This window comes from Oryctolagus cuniculus, chromosome 19, assembly GCF_051225735.1.
Source record: "Oryctolagus cuniculus isolate XC-2025 breed Fujian yellow rabbit chromosome 19, ASM5122573v1, whole genome shotgun sequence".
In the NCBI taxonomy this organism is placed as follows: domain Eukaryota; kingdom Metazoa; phylum Chordata; class Mammalia; order Lagomorpha; family Leporidae; genus Oryctolagus; species Oryctolagus cuniculus.
The window spans coordinates 55,123,799-55,145,916 of NC_142885.1; the positions used below are offsets into that span (position 1 = coordinate 55,123,799).

The 22,118-nt window shown below is 36.9% G+C and overlaps 1 protein-coding gene across 1 annotated transcript in view; it reads right to left on the minus strand.

The window, feature by feature from the left end:
- The window catches only part of LOC100353012 (phospholipid-transporting ATPase ABCA3), a 123,591-nt gene that overhangs the window by 42,305 nt on the left and 59,168 nt on the right, over positions 1-22,118 (minus strand). Inside the window, exons 10-15 of the mRNA XM_017342510.4 lie at positions 21,276-21,454; positions 20,108-20,242; positions 14,134-14,263; positions 11,270-11,424; positions 10,883-11,038; positions 10,297-10,507 (exon numbers count right to left, since the gene is read on the minus strand). Of these exons, the coding sequence (XP_017197999.3) occupies positions 10,297-10,507; positions 10,883-11,038; positions 11,270-11,424; positions 14,134-14,263; positions 20,108-20,242; positions 21,276-21,454 (966 nt within the window). The remainder of the gene's footprint in view (positions 1-10,296; positions 10,508-10,882; positions 11,039-11,269; positions 11,425-14,133; positions 14,264-20,107; positions 20,243-21,275; positions 21,455-22,118) is intronic.

Below are 22,118 nucleotides of genomic sequence, written 5' to 3' on the forward strand. Positions count from 1 at the left end.
ATCTTGATGTGAATGGAAGGGGAGAGGGTGTGGGAGAGGGGAGGATTGCGGGTGGGAGGGACGTTATGGGGGGGAAGCCATTGTAATCCATAAGCTGTACTTTGGAAATTTATATTCATTAAATAAAAGTTAAAAAAAAAGTGGAGTTACTGTAGCCTCAGGAAAAGGCTCAGGAAAAAACTGCAGAGGAAACTCTTCCGGATCTAGTGGATGTGACATGGAGAACCTACAGGGAGAGCAAGGTTGACTACCGCATGGAAGCCCAGCCGCAGAGTCTGCGCGCCAGCACTGGAAGGGGAGGTGAGACAAAAACCTTGGTAACCCGAGACATTGGCGGGGAAAGGCAGAAAGAGCCTAGAGGGAATGAGGCCTGAAGCCCCACTGGGGAAAGTTCACCAGGCTGACTGGAGGAGAGAAAAAAACGAATAAATAAGGGGAACTGGCACGGACACTAGCCTCTCTCTCCACTCACCTTACAAAGCCGAGCAAGACAAAGAGCAGGTGCCATTTTACATATGTAAAGTGGTACCCGCCATTAGCCAAGCAGAAAAACCTGACTCTGGTGGGGAGAAATAACAGGAGGTTAGGACCTAGTGAAAGTGTGGAGCTAATGAACTCAGACTGTTAAAAAATGAGGGGGGGCGAGAGAACTCACCAAGTACACAAACTCGGTAACCTTGGCAACCCGGTGCGAGACTGCAGAGAAATTTGAGACCACAATGAGGGCTGCATAAACTCTTTGTGTGGTCCCAGGGGTAGAGCAGATGAATACCCACAGGGGCCAGATTTCATACATCAACTACCCTCAATTCCATTCAGCTGTGTGGAATTACTTCCCAACTGAGTCAAAAAAAAAAAAAAAGAGAGAGAGAGAGAGCAAGCGAGCGAGAGAACAATCTGGGTGAGTTACTTTGGCACACCCTTAACCCTGAAGAACCAAACAGAGCTCTCTGGCCATACCCATCACAGCCTCTAAAGATCCATCAAAAGCAGACAGTCCACTTAATCTAGAGTCATAGTATAACAAGAAAAAGCACCACAGCGAAGAAACCAAAGAATATCTCCACAGTGTCAAACAAACACAGAAACCGAGGTAACAAGAACAAGGAAGACACTACGATGCCCCGAAATGATAAAGACACCCCGATTCAAGATTACAAAGATGACGAGATAGAAGAAATGCAAGAAGCAGATCTCAAAAAATTGATAAGAACATTAAAAAGTTCTCAAAAACAAATTCTTGAACTACAGAAATATTTAATGGACAAGATAGAAAATCTCTTCTACGAAAATGAAATATTAAGGAGGAATCAAAATGAAATGAAACAACTAGTAGAACATGAAACTGTGATAGTGACGAGAAATCAAAAAGAAATGAAGAATTCAATAGATAAAATGACAAAGACATTAGAGAGCCTTAAAAACAGAATGGGTGAAGCAGAAGAGAGAGTATCAGACTTAGAAGACAGAGAACAGGAAAGGATACAGTCAAACCAAAGAAAAGAAGAGGAAATTAGAAATCTAAAAAATATTGTCGGGAATCTACAGGATACTATTAAAAAACCCAACATTCAGGTTCTAGGAGTTCCTGAAGGCATGGAGAGGGAGAAAAGATTAGAAGGCCTTTATAGTGAGATACTAGCAGAAATTTTCCCAGGTTTGGAGAAGGACAGAGCCATCCTAGTACAGGAAGCTCATAGAACTCCTAGTAAACATGACCAAAAGAGATCCTCACCACGACACATTGTAATTAAACTCACCACAGTGAAACATAAAGAAAAGATCCTAAAATGTGCAAGAGAGAAACGTCAGATTACTCTAAGAGGATCTCCAATCAGACTCACAGCTGACTTCTCATCAGAAACCCTACAAGCTAGGAGGGAATGGCGAGATATAGCCCAGGTACTAAGAGAGAAAAACTGCCAGCCCAGAATATTATATCCTGCAAAGCTCTCATTTGTGAATGAAGGTGAAATAAAGACCTTTCACAGCAAACAGAAATTGAAAGAATTTGTCGCCACTTGTCCAGCCCTGCAAAAGATGCTTAAAGATGTGTTACACACAAAAACATAGAAACACTGTCATCAATATGAAAGAAGGTAAATGAAGGAAACCTCACAGCAAAAGATCACAGGGAATTCAAAGCATATATTAGAACTTATCTTTGGCAAATGGCAGGGCAAAGTTACCACTTATCAATAGTCAGATTGAACATTAATGGCCTGAAATCTCCAGTTAAAAGACATTGATTGGCTGATGGAGTTAAGGAACAAAACCCATCTATTTGATGCTTACAAGAAACACATCTTTCCAACAAAGATGCATACAGACTGAAAGTAAAAGGCTGGAAAAAGATATACCAGGCCAACAGAAATGAAAAAAGAGCGGGCGTAGCCATCTTAATATCAGACAACATAATCTTCACCACAAAAACTGTTAAGAGAGACAAGGAGGGGCACTATATAATGATTAAGGGATCAATTCAACAGGAAGATATAATGATTATCAATGTATATGCACCTAATTACAGGGCACCGGTTTATTTAAAAGATTTGTTAAGGGACTTAAAGGGAGACTTAGACTCCAATACAATAGTACTGGGAGACTTCAATACTCCACTCTCAGAAATAGACAGATCAACAGGACAGAAGATCAACAAGGAGACAGTAGATTTAAACGACACTACAGCTCAAATGGATCTAATAGATATCTACAGAACTTTTCATCCTACACATAAAGAATTTACATTCTTCTCAGCAGTACATGGAACCTTCTCTAGGATTGACCACATACTAGGCCATAAGCAAGTCTCAGCAAATTCAAAAGAATTAGAATCATACCATGCAGCTTCTCAGACCACAGTGGAATGAAGCTGGAAATTAGCAACTCAGGAATCCCTAGAACATACGCAAACACATGGAGATTGAACAACATGCTCCTGAATGAACAAAGGGTCATAGAAGAAATTAAAAGAGAAATAAAAAATTTTCTGGAGGTAAATGAGGATAACAGCACAACATACCAAAACTTATGGGATACAGCAAAAGCAGTGTTAAGAGGAAAGTTCATATCAATAGGTGCCTACATCAAGAAATTGGAAAGGCACCAAATAAATGAGCTTTCCATGTATCTCCAGGACCTAGAAAATCTGCAGCAAACCAGACCCAAATCTAGTAGGAGAAGAGAAATAATTAAAATCAGAGAAGAAATCAACAGGATTGAATAAAAAAAAATTACAAAAAATCAGCCAAACGAGGAGCTGGTTTTTTGAAAAATAAAATTGACACCCCATTAGCCCAACTAACTAAAAAAAGAAGAGAAAAGACCCAAATCAATAAAATCAGAGATGAAAAAGGGAATGTAACAACAGACACCACAGAAATAAAAAGAATCATCAGAAATTACTACAAGGACTTGTATGCCAGCAAACAGGGAAACCTATCAGAAATGGATAGATTCCTGGACACATGCAACCTACCTAAATTGAACCAGGAAGACATAGAAAACCTAAACAGACCCATAACTGAGACAGAAATTGAAACAGTAATAAAGGCCCTCCCAAAAAAGAAAAGCCCAGGACCAGATGGATTCACTGCTGAATTCTACCAGACATTTAAAGAATTAACTACAATTCTTCTCAAACTATTCAGAACAATCGAAAAAAAGGGAGTCCTCCCAAATTCTTTCTATGAAGCCAGCATCACCTTAATTCCTAAGCCGGAAAAAGATGCAGCATTGAAAGAGAATTACAGACCAATATCCCTGATGAACATAGATGCAAAAATCCTCAATACAATTCTGGCCAATAGAATGCAACAACACATCAGAAAGATCATCCACCCAGACCAAGTGGGATTTATCCCTGGTACGCAGGGATGGTTTAATGTGTGCAAAACAATCAATGTGATACACCACATTAACAGACTGCAGAAGAAAAACCATATGATTATCTCAATAGACGCCGAGAAAGCATTTGATAAAATACAACACCCTTTCATGATGAAAACTCTAAGTAAATTGGGTATGGAAGGAACATTCTTCAATACAATCAAAGCAATCTATGAAAAACCCACAGCCAACATCCTATTGAATGAGGAAAAGTTGGAAGCATTTCCACTGAGATCTGGTACCAGACAGGGATGTCCACTCTCACCACTGCTATTCAATAGAGTTCTGGAAGTTCTAGCCAGAGCCATTAGGCAAGAAAAAGAAATTAAAGGGATACAAATTGGGAAGGAAGAACTCAAACTATCCCTCTTTTCAGATGATATGATTCTTTATTTAGGGGACCCAAAGAACTCTACTAAGAGATTATTAGAACTCATAGAAGATTTTGGCAAAGTAGCAGGGTATAAAATCAATGCACAAAAATCAACAGCCTTTGTATACACAGGCAATGCCATGGCTGAGGAAGAACTTCTAAGATCAATCCCATTCACAATAGCTACAAAAACAATCAAATACCTTGGAATAAATTTAACGAAGGACGTTCAGGATCTCTACAATGAAAATTACAAAATCTTAAAGAAAGAAATGGAAGAAGATACCAAGAAATGGAAAAATCTTCCATGCTCATGGATTGGAAGAATCAATATCATCAAAATGTCCATTCTCCCAATAGTAATTTATAGATTCAATGCAATACCAATCAAGATACTTAATACCTTCTTCTCAGATCTGGAAACAATAATGCTGAAATTCATATGGAGACACAGGAGACCTCGAATAGCTAAAGCAATCTTGTACAACAAAAACAAAGCCGGAGGCATCACAATACCAGATTTCAGGACATACTACAGGGCAGTTGTAATCAAAACAGCATGGTACTGGTACAGAAACAGATGGATAGACCAATGGAACAGAATAGAAACACCAGAAATCAATCCAAACATCTACAGCCAACTTATATTTGATCAAGTATCCAAAACCAATCCCTGGAGTAAGGACAGTCTATTCGATAAATGGTGCTAGGAAAATTGGATTTCGATGTGCAGAATCATGAAGCAAGACCCCTACCGTTCACCTTACACAAAAATTCACTCAACATGGATTAAAGACTTAAATCTACGACCTGACACCATCAAATTATTAGATAGCATTGGAAAAACCCTGCAAGATATAGGTACCGGCAATGACTTCTTGGAAAAGATGCAGAATCACAGGCAGTCAAAGCCAAAATTAACTATTGGGATTGCATGAAATTGAGAAGTTTCTGTACTTCAAAAGAAACAGTCAGGAAAGTGAGGAGGCAGCCAACAGTTGGGAAAAAATATTTGCAAACTATGCAACAGATAAAGGGTTGATAACCAGAATCTACAAAGAAATCAAGAAACTCCACATCATCAAAACAAACAACCCACTTAAGAGATGGGCCAAGGACCTCAATAGACATTTTTCAAAAGAGGAAATCCAAAGGGCCAACAGACACATGAAAAAATGTTCAAGATGACTAGCAATCAGGGAAATGCAAATCAAAACCACAATGAGGTTTCACCTCACCCCAGTTAGAATGGCTCACATTCAGAAATCTACCAACAATAGATGCTGGAGAGGATGTAGGGAAAAAGGGACACTAACCACTGTTGGTGGGAGTGCAAATTGGTTAAGCCACTATGGAAGTCAGTCTGGAGATTCCTCAGAAACCTGAAGATAACCCTACCATTCAACCCAGCCATCCCACTCCTTGGAATTTACCCAAAGGAAATTAAATTGACAAACAAACAAGCTGTCTGCACCTTAATGTATATTGCAGCTCAATTCACAATAGCTAAGACCTGGAACCAACCCAAATGCCCATCAACAGTAGACTGGATAAAGAAATTATGGGACATGTACTCTATCGAATACTATACAGCAGTCAAAAACAACGAAACCCGGTCATTTGCAACAAGATGGAGGAATTTGGAAAACATCATGCTGAGTGAATTGAGCCAGTCCCAAAGGGACAAATATCATATGTTTTCCCTTATCGTTGACAACTAACTGAGCACCAAAGGGGAAACTTGTTGAAGTGAAGTGGACACTATGAGAAACAGTTACTTGATCAGCTCTTGTCCCGATGGTTGATGTACAATGTAATACTTTATCCATTTTAGTATTTTTTTTGTTCTAGTACCATTGGTTGAACTCTGTAATTAACACACAATTATTCTTAGGTGTTTAAATTTTAACTGAAAAATGATCCCTGTTAGGAATTTGGAAAACATTATGCTGAGTGAAATAAGCCAATCCCAAAGGGACAAATACCACTTGTTCTCCCTGATAAGTGACAACTAACTGAGCACCAAAAAGGAAACCTGTTAAAGTGAAATGAACACTATGAGAAATGGTGACTTGATCAGCCCTCACCCTGACTGTTGATGAGCAACTTAATATGTTATCCCTCTTAGTATTTTTTTTGTTTGTTCTACTTAATACTTTTGGTTGAATACTGTAATCAATACACAATTATTCTTAAGTGCTGACACTTAACTGAAAAGTGATCACTGTTAAATATAAGAGTGGGAATAACAGAGGAAGAGATGTGCAATTCGGCACATGCTCAAGCTGACTCACCTCAAACGGTAGAGTTAGAAACATAGCAGGGGATTCCGATTCAATCCCATCAAGGTGGCATGTACCAATGCCATCTCACTAGTCCCAGTGATCAATTTCTGTTCACAATTGATCATAATGATAGGACTAAGAACCAAAGGGATCACATAAATAAGACTAGTGTCTGCAAATACTAGCTGATAGAATAAAAAAGGGAGAGAATGATCCAACATGGGAAGTGAGATTACACAGCAGACCCATAGAATGGCAGATGTCCTAAACAGCACTCTGGCCTCAGAATCAGCCCTTAAGGCATGCGGATCTGGCAGAGAAGCCCATGAGACTATTTCAGGCATGGAAAGCCAAAACATTTTGGCAAAAAAAAAAAAAAATGACCTAAATGAAAGATCTCCGCGAGTGAGATCCCAGTGGAAAGAACGGGTCATCAAAGAAGGAGGTACCTTTCTCTGAAGGGAGGAGAGAACTTCCACTTTGACTATGACCTTGTCTAAATATGATCAGAGTCGGTGAACTCAGGGGGCTTCCATAGCCTTGGCAGCTCATGACAAGAGCCTAGGGTGATTACTGATGCCATAAACAAGAGTGTCAATTTGTTAAGTCAACAACAGGAGTCACTGTGCACTTACTCCTCATGTAGGATCTTTGTCCTTAGTGTGCTGTACATTGAGATTTAATGCTATAACTAGTACTCAAACAGTATTTTTCACTTTATGTTTCTGTGTGGGAGCAAACTGTTGAAATCTTTACTTAATGTATGCTAAACTGATCTTCTGTATATAAAGAGAATCGAAAATGAATCTTGATGTGAATGGAAGGGGAGAGGGAGTGGATAAGGGGAGGGTTGCGGGTTGGAGGGACCTTATGGGGGGGGGAAGCCATTGTAATCAATATTCTGTACTTTGGAAATTTATATTCATTAAATAAAAGTTAAAATAAATAAATAAATAAATAAATATTTTTAAAAAGATTAAAAAAAACAGTATTTAAAGAAAGACACCTCTGGTGCAGGTGTTGTGGTGTAGTGGATCAGGCCACCACTTGGCTTGCAATGCCTGCATCCTATATTGGAATGGTGGTTCACTGATCCAAAGCCAGGAGCCAGGTGCTTCTCCTGGTCTCCCATGCAGGTGCAGGGCCCAAGGACTTGGGCCATCATCCACTGCACTCCCGGGGCATAGCAGAGAGCTGGACTGGAAGAGGGGCAACTGGGACAGAATCTGGCTGGGGTGCCGGTGCCACAGGTGGAGGATTAGCCCATTGAGCCGCGGTGCCAGCCAGTTTCCTATTAATGTTTCCTGGAAGACACCAAATGAAGGCTCAAGTACGTGGGCTCCTATAACCCACATGGAAGACCCAGACAGAGTACCAGCCTCTTGGTTTCAGCTTGGTGCAGCCCTGGTTGTTGTGGGCAATTGGGGAATAAACCAGTGGCTGGAATCTCAATCTCTCTCTCCCTCTTCCACTTCCACCTTTCAAGTACATGAAAAATACATATATAAACATTAATAAAAGTGGAATACATTCCCCTAAAATCTACATATTCACCAACATAATCACTAACATTCACAATTTACAGCAATTAATTCAAAGTTGTTAGATAATTCTAAGTAGAAGGAAAATGTGTGACTCATAACTAGGAAAGAAGTTAACAGAAACAGACCCAGAAATTAAGACCTACAAAGTAAAAAAATTCTGAAAGTTCACAAATATTAGACATGTCCTTAAAGAAAAGTCCTAGGGAGTCTTTCACTGAAGCAAAGGGAAGCCAGACTCTAACTTGGCAGGGTTTTATTTTCTATTGAAATTAATATAAATTTTAATTCCTGGTAAAAAAAAGAAAGTTTCAACAAGATATACATGAAAAAGAAATGAGAAGAAAATCAAGACATTTTACTATATAAAACAACTAAGCAGAAAATAAGAAAGTGATAGAGGAAATAGGAACAAAAGATCAATAAGGAATATATAAACACCAAACTACTAAAGTAATTCAATCCTTGTTAGTAATTACTTTAATTGTAAATGTATTAAATTCTGCCATCAGAAGATAGAGATTGGCAAATTGTTAAAAAAAATCCAACTATATTATCTACAAAAGGCTCATTTTAGATCCAGAGACACAGATAGATTGAAAATGAAAGGACAAAACAGCTATTCTGTGAGTTGATGCAGCTATACTAATACCAGATAAAGTAATTTCAATAATAAAAAGTTACAGTAGGGAAATAAGGATATAATATATTAATAAAAGTTTCAATACAGTATGGAGATACAAAAATTATAAATATTAACACACCTCATATCATAACCCTCAAAATATATAGAGCAAAATTGGTAGAAATGAAGGGAGAAGTAAAAAACCCTATAGTAAGATAATTGAAGGGAGAAATAACAAGTTCTACAGTAACAGAGATTTCAGTACTCATTATAGTATATAAAACAAACAGAAAGAAAATAACTAGGGATATAAAAGACTAATATAATAAATTAATTAGATACAACAAACATACAAAAAAACTCCACTCAATAATAACAGCATACACATTCTTTTCAGGTACACACAGAAAGTTTCCCAGGACAGAAAATATGTTATTCCAGAAATCAAACCTCAGTAAATTTAATAAAAAACAGATACAAAATTATTTTCTCAGACCACAAGATGAAGTGAGAAATCAATAACAAAAAAATTGGAAAATTCACTAATATGTTAACATTAAACAATATACTCTTAAACAACTGAGGAGTCAAAGAAGAAATCATGGCGCGATTCCAGATGGCAGAACAGGCAAAGGGCAGATGGCTCTAGGCTAAGGGAAAATAGTTAAAAAAAAAAACTCATCAGGAATTATTACAAAGGCGTGTATGCCAACAAATTGGAAACCTAGAAGAACCTATTTGCAGATGACATGATTCAGGAACCAAAAGACTCCACTAAGAGACTACTGGAACTCATAAAACAGTTTGGAAAAGTGGCAGGTTATAAAATCAACACACAAAAACCACTATGCTCCTATCTTTATGAAATACATGAAAATTTTATCACCTTATATAAATAATGAAAATATTAAAAAATTAAACTGAATCTTAGATAAGAGTATTCTAGAGTAAGTGATGAAGAAATTATATTTTATAAGCTACTGCTTAGGGAGAAAACATGGAAAGAAATATGAAATACTGAGGATGAAATGATGAAATTTTATTTAGATAGTAAAAGAAGATGGAAGCATAGGTAATTTTGTGTTTCCAATGTTCATAAAAATTCTTCATGTTGGAAAAAATTATTCTTCTAATACAGAATCAGTTTGATAAGGATTTGACAAACAAGAAACTAGAAGCAGAGATATCTGGTCCTCCATATTCCATCTATAATCTCTCAATCTATAAATAAATCTATTTATTTATTTATCTATCTGTCTCCCAGCCATCTACTTCATAAAAGAGATAATTGCATTTTATTCAGTTACATTTTAAGTAGGAGCCATGTGGGAAAAATGAACATAAAAAATGAAAAACACAATAAATATAAAGTGGGAAATAATTTTGCATCTTCAAGAAAATATGAGCATTATTTCAAAGGACTTTAGTTGAAAGTTAGTAGGATGGGAGAAATGACAATAATAAAAATTATGCTCTGAGGGTATTATTAATAGCATTAATATTAATAATTATTAATAAATAATTAATGAAATTGTTGCATTATTAAGGCATCAATATCCTAGGAATGACCAAAGGGAGAGATACCATATAATTTTTTCAGGAAAATTGAAGAGCCACAGCACTGCAAGTATCCTTGGACCATGATGGCAATGCGGTCACCTAGAACATCAGCTTCATCCATGTAGTGGGTGGTCAGTAACATGGTACGATTCTGTTTATAGTTCTGAAGGAGGTCCCAGGTGGCCCTCCTTGAGGCTGGGTCCATGCCAGATGTGGGCTCATCAAGTATCACCACCTAAAGACCGGAAGGACAATTTGATGGCCATTGTACATATTATGTCCTTGTGCCACTAGTGTATTTTCCATCATGGAACTTATTTTGGCTTTGCATTTTCAGTCATTTTGCCCAGCTAAGACAGTAAGGTAAGCTAATGATATAATAAGCCAAGACAGTAAATTCAGACAAAACCGGATTAGGAATGTTGGAATAATTCTAAACTCTTGGCCATTTTATAACAACGAGGTTGATAATGTGAATTCCCTGATTTTCAGTTAGGAGGTTCCTTTTAGAATGTTAGATCCATATCAACTATTAAATTTGTGTCAGCTGATTTTTTAGACCATTTGCAGTATACAATGAGGATCAATTTTTAGTTTGATTTAGTTTTACCTTGGAGTCTCCTAAAAGTGCTATAATGATGGAGAGTTTGCGCTTCATTCCTCCACTCAGTGACTTTGAAAATGCATCACGTTTTTCTAGCAGGTTAAAAGCAGACAGCATGTGGTCAATTTCCTTAAGACACTTCTTTTGAGGTATTCCTTTTATCTAGATAAAGGAGTCAGAGTTTCCATGGGTGCTTCCCACTTTATTCTTAGAAATATTTTATACCAGCTCTGTCCTTATATTACCTATGTAGTGATTTATTCCCTTTGCCACTCTTTATAAAGGAAAATTCATCAAAAGTATTCTTGAACTTTATAAGAATATTTATAGTTGCTAAACTACCTGGAGTACATAAATGGGGGAGGGGTGTAAAGAAATGTATCTTTGGCTTACCGCACTATAGAATTGAAGGTGTTCTGATACTGTCAAGTAATTAAACAACAAATCCTGCTGGGGACACAACCCCAGTGATTTTCTGATCTGAACCATCTGGGTTGAGATATCATACCCATAAACATAGGCCTCTCCACTAGTAGGCGGATAGAGACCTAGAATCAAAAATCAAGAACAGATTGAGAAATAGCTTTTCTGAGGGAACTTGACAACCAACTACTTATTAGTACTTCAGCTTTGACATATATATATATATATATATATATGGATTACTCATTAGAATTAGCAATACATCTTGAAGAAAATTTCAGAAACTATTGGTTGCTATTTTGGGGGTAATGAGATTAGAAATAATTTGTTGTTCCAGATCCTTAACTATATGTTTTAATTTTCAATAAGTATGAATAAGTAAAAAAAAAAAACCACTTGAGTAGTAAAAAAGGAAAAGGTGTTAGATTATTCCAGCATTGCCATCAGCCATTTGATGAAATTTATGAATTATAACTGTGCACTACCTTAGATTTTGACAGATTCTTGAATTCTGAAAATGTAGCCCATAGAACTGTTATCCTTAAAAAATTTAAGTTCTAGATAGAGGAAATAACATAGCGTAACCTAGAATAATTTTAGAATGATTTAAAAACAATAGCATTTTATCTATAGCTGTCATAATTGGTTACATTTAATGGGGGAAATATCACTTTAAGTCTAGTAATTTGGAAATCCTGTTTTAAAAACACTACCATAAGGATAAATGTGTTCAGGTATGTCCATTATGAGACACCATATGTCCCAAATCACTCCTGTTGCCCTACAGTCCCATTTATTTCACATTTGTTCCAAAGTTTCTAAGAGGTTATTCTAATTCTAGTTGCTTTAAAATGAGAGTGGCTATTTGGCTCTTTGACTTCTAGCTTCTGTCATGGACACTTCATTTTTAGATTTAGTAGTTTAAATCTTTATTTCTCCTGGCCAATCTAGCTAAGCTTTGCTACTTTTATTATTTCAAAGAGAAAACTTTTGGTTTCATTAACTTTCTCTATTGTTTTTAATATTCTCTACTTTATTAACTTATACTATAATCCTTACTTACTTTTTCTACTTGCTTTGGGTTTGATTGCTTTTTAGAGTGTCGCAAAGTGGAAGGTTAAATTGTGTATTTGCGAACTTTCTTTTTCTTAAATGCAGACATCTGTAAGCAGAAATTTCCACTACTGTTTTAGTTTCATCCCATAAAATTATTTTCATCAAATTATGTTGTAATTTCCTTTGTGATTTCTGCTTTGATCATTAATAAATTGATTCCCACAAAATTGTGAATTTCCAAAACTTATTTGTCATTAATTTATAACTTTACTCATTGTGATGAGGAACTATACTTTGTGAGATTCAAATATTTTAAATTCACTGAGGTTTGTTTTATGGCTTACTATATCACCTATAATGGAGAATGTACCATGTATGACTGAGAAGTGTCAAACATGTTCAGGAATATTCTCCAGTTTCTTTTCTGAGTAATTTATCTGCTTCTATTCTTTAACTTTCTTTTTTTCTTAAAGATTTATTTATTTGAAAGTCAGAATTATAGAGAGAGAGTGAGAAAGAGACAAAGGTCTTCCATCCACTGGTTCACTTCTGCTGATGGCTGCAACAGCCAGGCCTGGGCCCAGTTGAAGCCAGGAGCCAGGAGCTTCATCTGGGTTTCATGTGGGTGTAGAGGCCCAGGGACCAGGGTCATCTTCTGCTGCTTTCCCAGGCCATTAGCACAGAGCTGGATCAGAAGTGGAGCAGCCAGGAATCAAACTAGCACCCATATAGGATGATGGCATTGGAGGCGGTGGCTTTATCCACTATACCACAATGCCAGCCCTTCCCACTTCTTTTGGAGCTATTATTATTACACACATTAAATCTATAAGCATATATGTAATCAACTATAACATACTTAGTTTTCTGTTTAGTAAGGAAGCTAAGAAACAAAAGTGAGAAAGTATATATTTAAATATTTATTTATTTTATTTGAAAGGCAGAGTTACAGAGAGAGAGAGAGAGAGAGACAGAGACAGAGAGATCGTCCATCCACTGGTTCACCCCCCCAAATAGCAGCAATAGCCAGAGCTGGGCCAGAACAAAGCCACGAGACAGGAGCCTCTTCCAGGTCTCACACATGGGTGGAGGCGCCCAAACACTTGGGCCATTTTCCACTGCTTTTCCAGGAGTGGATGGGAAGTGGAGCAGCCAGGATCAAACTGGCATCCATATAGGAAGCTGTCTGTGCAGGCGGTGGTTTAACCCACTACACCAGAGAGGAAGTATAAATTAATAGAGTTTGTTATATTTACCTTAGTATTTACCACTGTTGGTTCTCTTTAGTTGTTTCTGAGTGTGTGCTGCCCTCTAGCATAATTTCGTTATTCTACTATATTTTTTATTCTCACCTAATTTCTTTGTGCTGTTATTATCAAGTATTCACACAATATCTTTCTATATATTATAGGTCCAACAATAAAATTATATATGTACTTAATACAATTTCTTTTTAAACTACTTGAGGAGATAATATTTATACTATTTATTTTTGATTACCTATATTTATTAGTTGTATGTATACTCAAATGGAAGGTATGTTCTACATATATATTAAGGATTGTTATGTCTTGCTAGTGGATTGTCCTTTTTGTAATCATATAATATCTCTCTCCAAATAAATTCTAAATTTGAAACTTTAAAATGATTATTTGCAAACTTTAAAATGAAGTGTATTACTAAGTTACATGCCTCTGAAATGACCAAATTGTATAGGATACCTGAAGGCCTCATTGTTTCTGTATAAAAACACTGTTTGAACAGAGTTGAACACCTACCTGACAGAATGGACATGGTAGTGGATTTTCCTGCCCCATTGTGTCCGAGAAGAACAGTGATCTGTCCCTCATATAAATTCAGAGACAATTCCTTTATTGCTACTTTAGTAGTGCCCTTATCTTGGAAAACCTGTAGGGGGGAAATCCATGAATGCTAATTTTATATCTATAACAACTATTTTGGAAGAAAGAGCACCCATTTCAACTATCTATAGAAGAAACAATGCCACATCATTGATCTCATGAGGAAAAAAATAAAAGTATGAAATGATGAACCTGTGAAAAGGAAAAAAAAATGGATGACACAAAGTGAGTTTTAGAATTTCTTGGAATTACAAACATCTTCTGGAAATCTCATCCATTCCTGCTTTGTTTCAATTACCATCTGAACTGGTAATACCACACTCTTCTTCAGTCAGTCTTCATTCTAATTTGGAGGAATGACCAATTGAAAACCTATACATAGATGTTCATCTAAATTTCCTTACATGTAAACTAGAATTGCTTCCACTTAGGATACAATAGCTGGAAAGAACATCACTCCCATGCCAGTGACACGTGCAAGTTGAATAATTTACTTCTTTTGAACAAATCAGAGAAGTGGGGTTTCTAGGCAACCAACTAGCCTGAAATTTAAGGAAAGACAGACACCTTCAGTGAGAGATGGTACATGAATATCTGCTTACCTGGAGTAAAAATGGATGTTATTTAAGTCTGTAAAAGATTTTGACTAAATAAAGAGCTGGGGGTCTGTAACTAGCCTGCTTCCTGTGCCAACCAGGCCTGTTGCTAATGTCAGTGCTGCTTCCGCAGCTCCTGCTCCTTCCTCAGGAGATGGTTGATGGACTATGTACCAGAGCCACCTCCCTGAGTCTCAGGAGATCCTCAGACCCCCATCACTGCTATCATCAAGTACAACGAAAGATGGTACAAGGAGACTACACTACTGTGCCCAACTGGAATTAGCACCAAGTAGCTTACCAAATTGATACCCAAAGATACATCAAGACCTCCCTAATGAAAGATAAAGAGAACTAATCTGCCAGATGTGCAAATATCACAAAGGGACACAAGAGGCATGAAAAAGCAATGCAATATAAAACCCCAAATGTTTGAACACAACATATCAGCAACAACGTCCAGTGAAAATAAGATTAAGGAAATGCCTGAAAAACAATTCAAAAGGGGGCCAGCATGTGGTACAGCAGGTTAATGCCAGCATTCCATACCTAAATGCCAGTTGGAGTCCTGGCTGTTCTGCTTCCAATCCTGCTAATGTGCCTTGGAGGGCAGTGGAAGATGGACCAAGTGCTTGAGTCCTTGCCTTCCACATTAGAGACCTGGATGGAGTTCCTGTCTCTTAGCTTTGGTCTGGCCCAAACCTAGTTGGTGTAGCTATTTTGGGAGTGAACCAGTGGATAGAAGATCTCTGTCTCTCCTTCTCTCTCTGTCACTCTGCCTTTCAAATAAATACATATTTGAAAAAATTCAAAAGAGTGATTATAATGATTATTCAAAGAGATACAGAAGAATATGGGCAGTTGACTGAAGGCAGGAATACAATTCAGCAAAGAAAGAAATCTTGAAAAAGAATCCAACAGAACTCTTGAAAATGAAGACCTTTATAAGTCCAATAAAGCTGGACGCCTCAGCAAGAGGTAAATAAAGCAGAAGAGTGAGTATCTGAACTTAAAGACAGGTCATACAAAATATTGAACCAGACAAAAAAAGAAAGAAAAAGAATGAAGACAGCTTTTAGATTTACAACACACACAAATCAAATAAAAATTAGTAGAATGACAGAAATAACAAAAATCAGAGCAGAAATAAATGAAATAGAGACCAAGAAAATAACATAAAAGATCAGTACACTTGGTTTTTTGACAAGATAATGACAAAACTTTAGACAGACTGACCAAGAAAAAGAGAATGCTCAAATAAAATCAGATATGAAAAAAGATATAACAAATAAAAAGGGTTTTATGAATAGTAACATACCAACAAATTAGAAAGTCTAGAATAAATATATAAATTTTTAGATACATATAACATACCAATTTGAACCATGAAGACATATAAAATGTGAGCAGACCAATAATAAGTAACAAGTCTGATTAAGTAGTCAAAAGGCTGCCAACAAAGAGAAGTCCAGGACTGAATGGCTTTACTACTGAGTTCTACCATACTTTTAAGGAAGAACTAACAAAATTTTTTCTCAAACTATCCCAAAAACTGAATGAAAGGGACCCTTCAAATCATTCTGCAAGGCCAATTTTACTCTGATACATGAATCACACAACAACACAACAAAAAGGAAAACTAGAGATCAATTTCTCTGATAAATATAGATGCAAAAGTTCTCAACAGAATACTAGCAAATCAAATTTAACAACACACCCATCACAATCAAGTGAGACTTACCATGGGGATGCAAGGATGGTTCAACCTACATAAATAAATAAACATAATACTTCCCATCAATATAATGAAGGATAAAAATATGATCATCTCAATAGATGTAGAAAAAGAATTCCATAAAGGTCAGTGTCAATTCATGATAAAAGCCCTAAACTAATCAGTACAGATGGTCTGTACTTCAAAATAATAAAGGCTAAATTTTAAAATTTTAGTTAAGATGCAGAGAGAGGGATAGGGATAGGGATAGGGAGAGAGAGAGAGAGAAAGAGAAAGAGAAAGAAAGCGAGAGAGCACCGTGCATGTGAGAGCGTTCCCACGTTCACTCATCAGATGCCTGCCACACTGTCTCCTAAGGTCTACATTAGCATGAGGCGAGCTGGGTATCAAGCCCAGGTACTCCAATATAGGAAGCAAGCATCTTAATTGGTAGCCTGAATGTGTGTCTGTTATTAAATATTTTTATTGGAAGCTTTGCCAGTGCATTTAGAGAACTAAATAAAAGATATACCAGTAGGAAAGGAGGAAGTAAAATTATCCCTGATACAATATAAATAGAAAAACCTAAAGGCATTGAAAAAAAGACTATTAAAACCAATAAATGAATTCAGCAGAGTTTGAAGATACAAAATTGACAGTATGTTTACATACCAATAGCAAACTCACTGAAAAAGAAACTATAAAGTACTCTCATACACAATAGCTGAAATAAAATATCCAGAAATAAACTTAACCCAGGATGTTTGCTTGTTTGTCATACTTTCTGAACTATGGCTAATATATCAGCGCTGGCTCAGAGTCTGTCAACTGGGAAGCTCAAGAGATATGGCACTAAAAATGGTGGTGAGGGCTGGATCCTTGATTGACAGGAAGTTACCCTTTTAAAGTAGCTTACTCAATTGGCTGGGAATTTGGAGATGGTTGTGGGTTAGAGGGGGCAGTTCATTCTACACAGGCCTTTCTTCCTTCATTTAGTTGATGGCTTAATTATGTTCACAGCCCAGAAGCTAACTTCTCTCAGAATAAGAAATCCAAGAGACCAAAGCCAAAGCTTAAATGTATTTTATGACTTAGCCTCAGAAAACAGTCATGTTGCTTTTAAAGTTTTTGATTTGTCTTACTTGACAGGCCTGTTCAAGGGCATGAAAATCAGGAAGCGTGTATCACTGAAGATCATCTTGGAGGGTACCTACTACATTGTGTGACAGACACATATTATTTTCCCTATTGTCCAGAGTGAGTTTTTGTTGTTTTGTGGGGCAAAGGCCACTGCACATCTTCAAGAAAGCAGAAAGAAACACGAGTTCTTAATATGGAGGAGTGGGCCATTTCTGTAGCCTAAGTGTTGAGGAGAAAGTAGCATTTGAGATTTTTGAGTCCTATGTGTCCCATCCTATGTCTCATTACCATTCATTTACAATAAGGCCCTCAATCCACATAGCTGAGAATTGAACCTTACCTAGAGTTCTATTGTTATGATCAAGTCTGGGGCTTAGTTCTCAGCCTTTTCTGCTGTTTGGCTGCTGAGAATGACAATTTCTTTATATATTTCCTAGGAGACTCATTAAATTCCACTTATCCCCTGATGGTCAATCACATACAATATTTCTTTGTCTCCAGTGTATAATTTCTCCCCAGCAATAGCTACCAAATTACACAGTCATAAAAATAAGTAATTCCCCCATATTTTTCAAGAGCTTGATGCATGCTACTAACTAGTGCATTTCTTTCCCTTGGTATACCATCCCAGTGCACCATCTATGAACTCTATACTGGTACCTTGTACCAAAATCTATCTCTCATGTTATCATTCACTTTCTTAATCAATTCTGGGTACCAATAATTGCCAGTTGGCTTCCCCCTAAAGTCTACTCTAATGTGGAAGTTAGCACCCAGGAAGAAAGAAGTTAGTACACAGGAGTGCTTTTGAGACCAACACCTGTGAAAAGAAGAGAATACTACAGATTTAGGAGAAAGACTAGTTAGACTTCAATACAATAACAACAAGTCAGCCCCACAAGGAATTCTGTGGCTTGGATGACTATTCAGAGCAGACTTGAATGGGAAGAAAGTTCAGGGCCTTCACAAGCCCAGCTTGAGTACTTATTGGATCTAGGCTTTTTAAAAGAAATAGGTCTAATTTGGAATGAGGTGATTCTGTTCAGCTAAGGTTACTGTTAGAGAGGGTGAGCAGTATCCACATGGCCATGTTTGTAGTGGGGCTTCATTGTATAATCTACCTGAAGTTTTTCTCTTCTCCATCCTACTGCTTAACTGCTATATCATTACCTTATTTATTTTCATAATGGCATTTACTATATATTATAATTATCTTATTTGTTCATTTGCTTGATTGTTAACCGCTTTTATTCACAGTAGAATATAAGTTCCTTGTGGGCACAGACCTTATCTCACTTTTTCATTGCTATATCAGGGCCAACAATTAATGAATGGTCATAGCTCATGTGTTCATTGAACCAACTCCATCTAGCCTCAACCTATATACATGTTAGTAATATTCACAAAAATGTTTCAGATGAGCAGATCTTCTGAGGATACCAAGGAAAAGTTTGAGTTTAACCAAAATTTAGACACTATGTAGTTCCATGTAGTATACATAAAGGCAGAGCAGACTACAGAAGTATAAGTACTCCAAAAATAAGTCAATTTTCAAAGACAGCCTTAGCTTTCTCCAAGCTATAGAGTTAGGGGCTCAGATCAAGCTTATACAGACATTTGAGAAGCAAAGGAATGTCACAAAATATATGAGTTACCTGAATACTGCTTGCCTGCAATTGATCTAGATAAACTGAGAAAGCCAAGTGTCCTGATAAACACCCAAACAGGAGAGATTTCAAGTGGATGAACATAAACATTTGTGAGCAGAGATTAATGTTAATATACTAAATAATAATAAAGCTCCACTAGAATCTAACTTTTTTTTTTTTTTTTTTTTTTTTTTTTTTTTTTTGACAGGCAGAGTGGACAGTGAGAGAGAGAGACAGAGAGAAAGGTCTTCCTTTGCCGTTGGTTCACCCTCCAATGGCCGCCGCGGCCGGCGCACCGCGCTGATCCGATGGCAGGAGCCAGGAGCCAGGTGCTTTTCCTGGTCTCCCATGGGGTGCAGGGCCCAAGCACCTGGGCCATCCTCCACTGCACTCCCTGGCCACAGCAGAGGGCTGGCTTGGAAGAGGGACAACCGGGACAGAATCCGGCGCCCCGACCGGGACTAGAACCCGGTGTGCCGGCGCCGCTAGGCGGAGGATTAGCCTAGTGAGCCGCGGCGCCGGCCGTGAATCTAACTTTTAAAATGAGATCAACTGTATAAGATACCATTATAGTTCATAGAAAATTTAAATCCATTCTGGAGGAAAGAGAAAATTTTGACTTTTATAATATATACATTTCATTTTGATCTTCCTTATAGGGAGTAAACATGATGGCTATAACCTTTCATTAACATATGATATTTTTCTTGGTATTTCTCATAATAACACTTATAATACATTGGAAACTAAACTTCAGTCCCATGAAGAAAAAGAGATCTCTGAGACAATACCTTGTGCAAGTGTTTGATCGTGATACCTGTTACCAAATCAGTAGGTTCAGCTTCAAAATACTTGCTTTGAATTGTTTCTTGAAACTGGTGTGTTTCAGATTTTTTCACAGGTGGTTCTCCAAACCAGTAAGAGGGCTAAGAATGGAATAAAAACACAATCACTGCCATGGAAATGAAAAAATTAAGCATTAGGAAATACTTTAAATACTTATGGTCTGTTAGCTTTTATATTGAGATGTACTGCAAAAACTTCTTATGACTCAATTTTGAAGCTACTTGGCTGTAATTTGAACTCCTTGGGTATAGCAGCAGACTATTCTACAGAAATCATAATTATTCAAGAGACACAAAGGAAAATCACTCCTAAACTAGAGTATAGTGAAAGTATTATAATAGTCTTTGTAAGAACTTTTTTGATCAATATATGAACAAAATATGATTTGTGAAAATACTGAGAACAGAAGGCAAGATGTATAAACCTTCTATTTTTCTATGGTTCTGAAATCTGGACTGATCAAGGAAATAAAGTTAACAGTGAATGCCCACATACAATTAAATCTCTCCTTGTTGGCATCTAAAGACCTCCCATGCACTAAATTCTTTAAGACAGAGAGTTCAATTATTTATGAGACACTTGCCTAAAAGCCAGATTAATTATGACACTTTATAAAGCTTGAGGTTTCATGCCATGACATACAGATTATATTTATGAGAGCTGAGTATATTAGAAAAGGGCTAGTGAGGGGAGGGGCGTTGTGGCACAGTGGGTTAGGCCTCCAGTTTTGATGGTGTTTTACTTCTGATCCAGCTTGCTGCTAATGCACCTGGGAAGGTAGAAGATTCAAGTACTGGGTTGCTGCCACACAGGTGAAGTTCTAGGTTCCTGGCTTCAGCATGGCTTAGCCCTAATTTTTGAGGCATTTGAAGAGTGAAACAGTAGATAGAAGATACATCTTTCTCTCTCTCCATTTCAAATAATGTTTTATTTTTTTAAGAAAAATGCTAGTGAATTAGTAGAGCAAGAGTATACAAAATAAGGGTTATTTTACCTGACCTATTTATTCAGTTACAGATAATGTAAAATTAACTTATGATGCTTTTAAAGATATTAAAAAATAACTTCATCAGGACTGTGGTCTCTATCAATAACATAAGCATTAGAACTCACCTGCAAGAAAAAGTTCCATGGCTTGGGCACACCATACTTTCCTGGATATACAGCTTCTACATACCAAGTCACAATGAAATACAATAAAGCATCAAGTAGTAACATCCCCAGGATATAGGCAAATAAAAAGTTGTCTTGTTTGTTTGGTGAGAAGATGTTATTCCATTTAATTCCAGTTTCTAAGACATAGGAGGAGACAGTTAATTAGGTGTCTACTGGGACTAAAACAGAACTATCCATGTGTACTGTCATAAAACACTGAAGAATACAACATGTTGGTATTTTCTAGAGATTCATACTAGAGTCAGATACTTTCTTACACTCTTAGAACTTAGGTTGTCCCACAGGACATCTGAGTAAGTAATCCTGTAAAGTGCTCCCCCATTAAATGCCAAATAAGCAAATGATTAGAAATGATTGAAATAAAAATAAGGTAGACTAAAATTTCAGGAAAGTAGCTTTAAGAAAAATAAGCAGACCTACAGGTTAAGATGGTGGTTCCTCCATCTCCACCTCTCCTCTTGTTAAAAGTTCATGTTTACTAGCATACATAATTTTAAAAAACATAATCATGAAAAAATAGGGATGGATTCTATCTATAGGACAGAAGACTATTCATAAATACTACACTGAGGGAAAAAGAGAAGGAAATGTGTCATTTCATGCGCTACCACTAGACAGCAGGTGGTAACTCTAAAAGGACCAGAATGAGGCCTTATTAGATTTGCAGTATGTTTTTGGAGAGATGCATGCATGTGGTGGTATAAAGCAGAATTTTGAAGGACAGCTTAGCAGCATCAATCAATATTAACAGTGAATATCCAGTAAAATAACAAAGATATT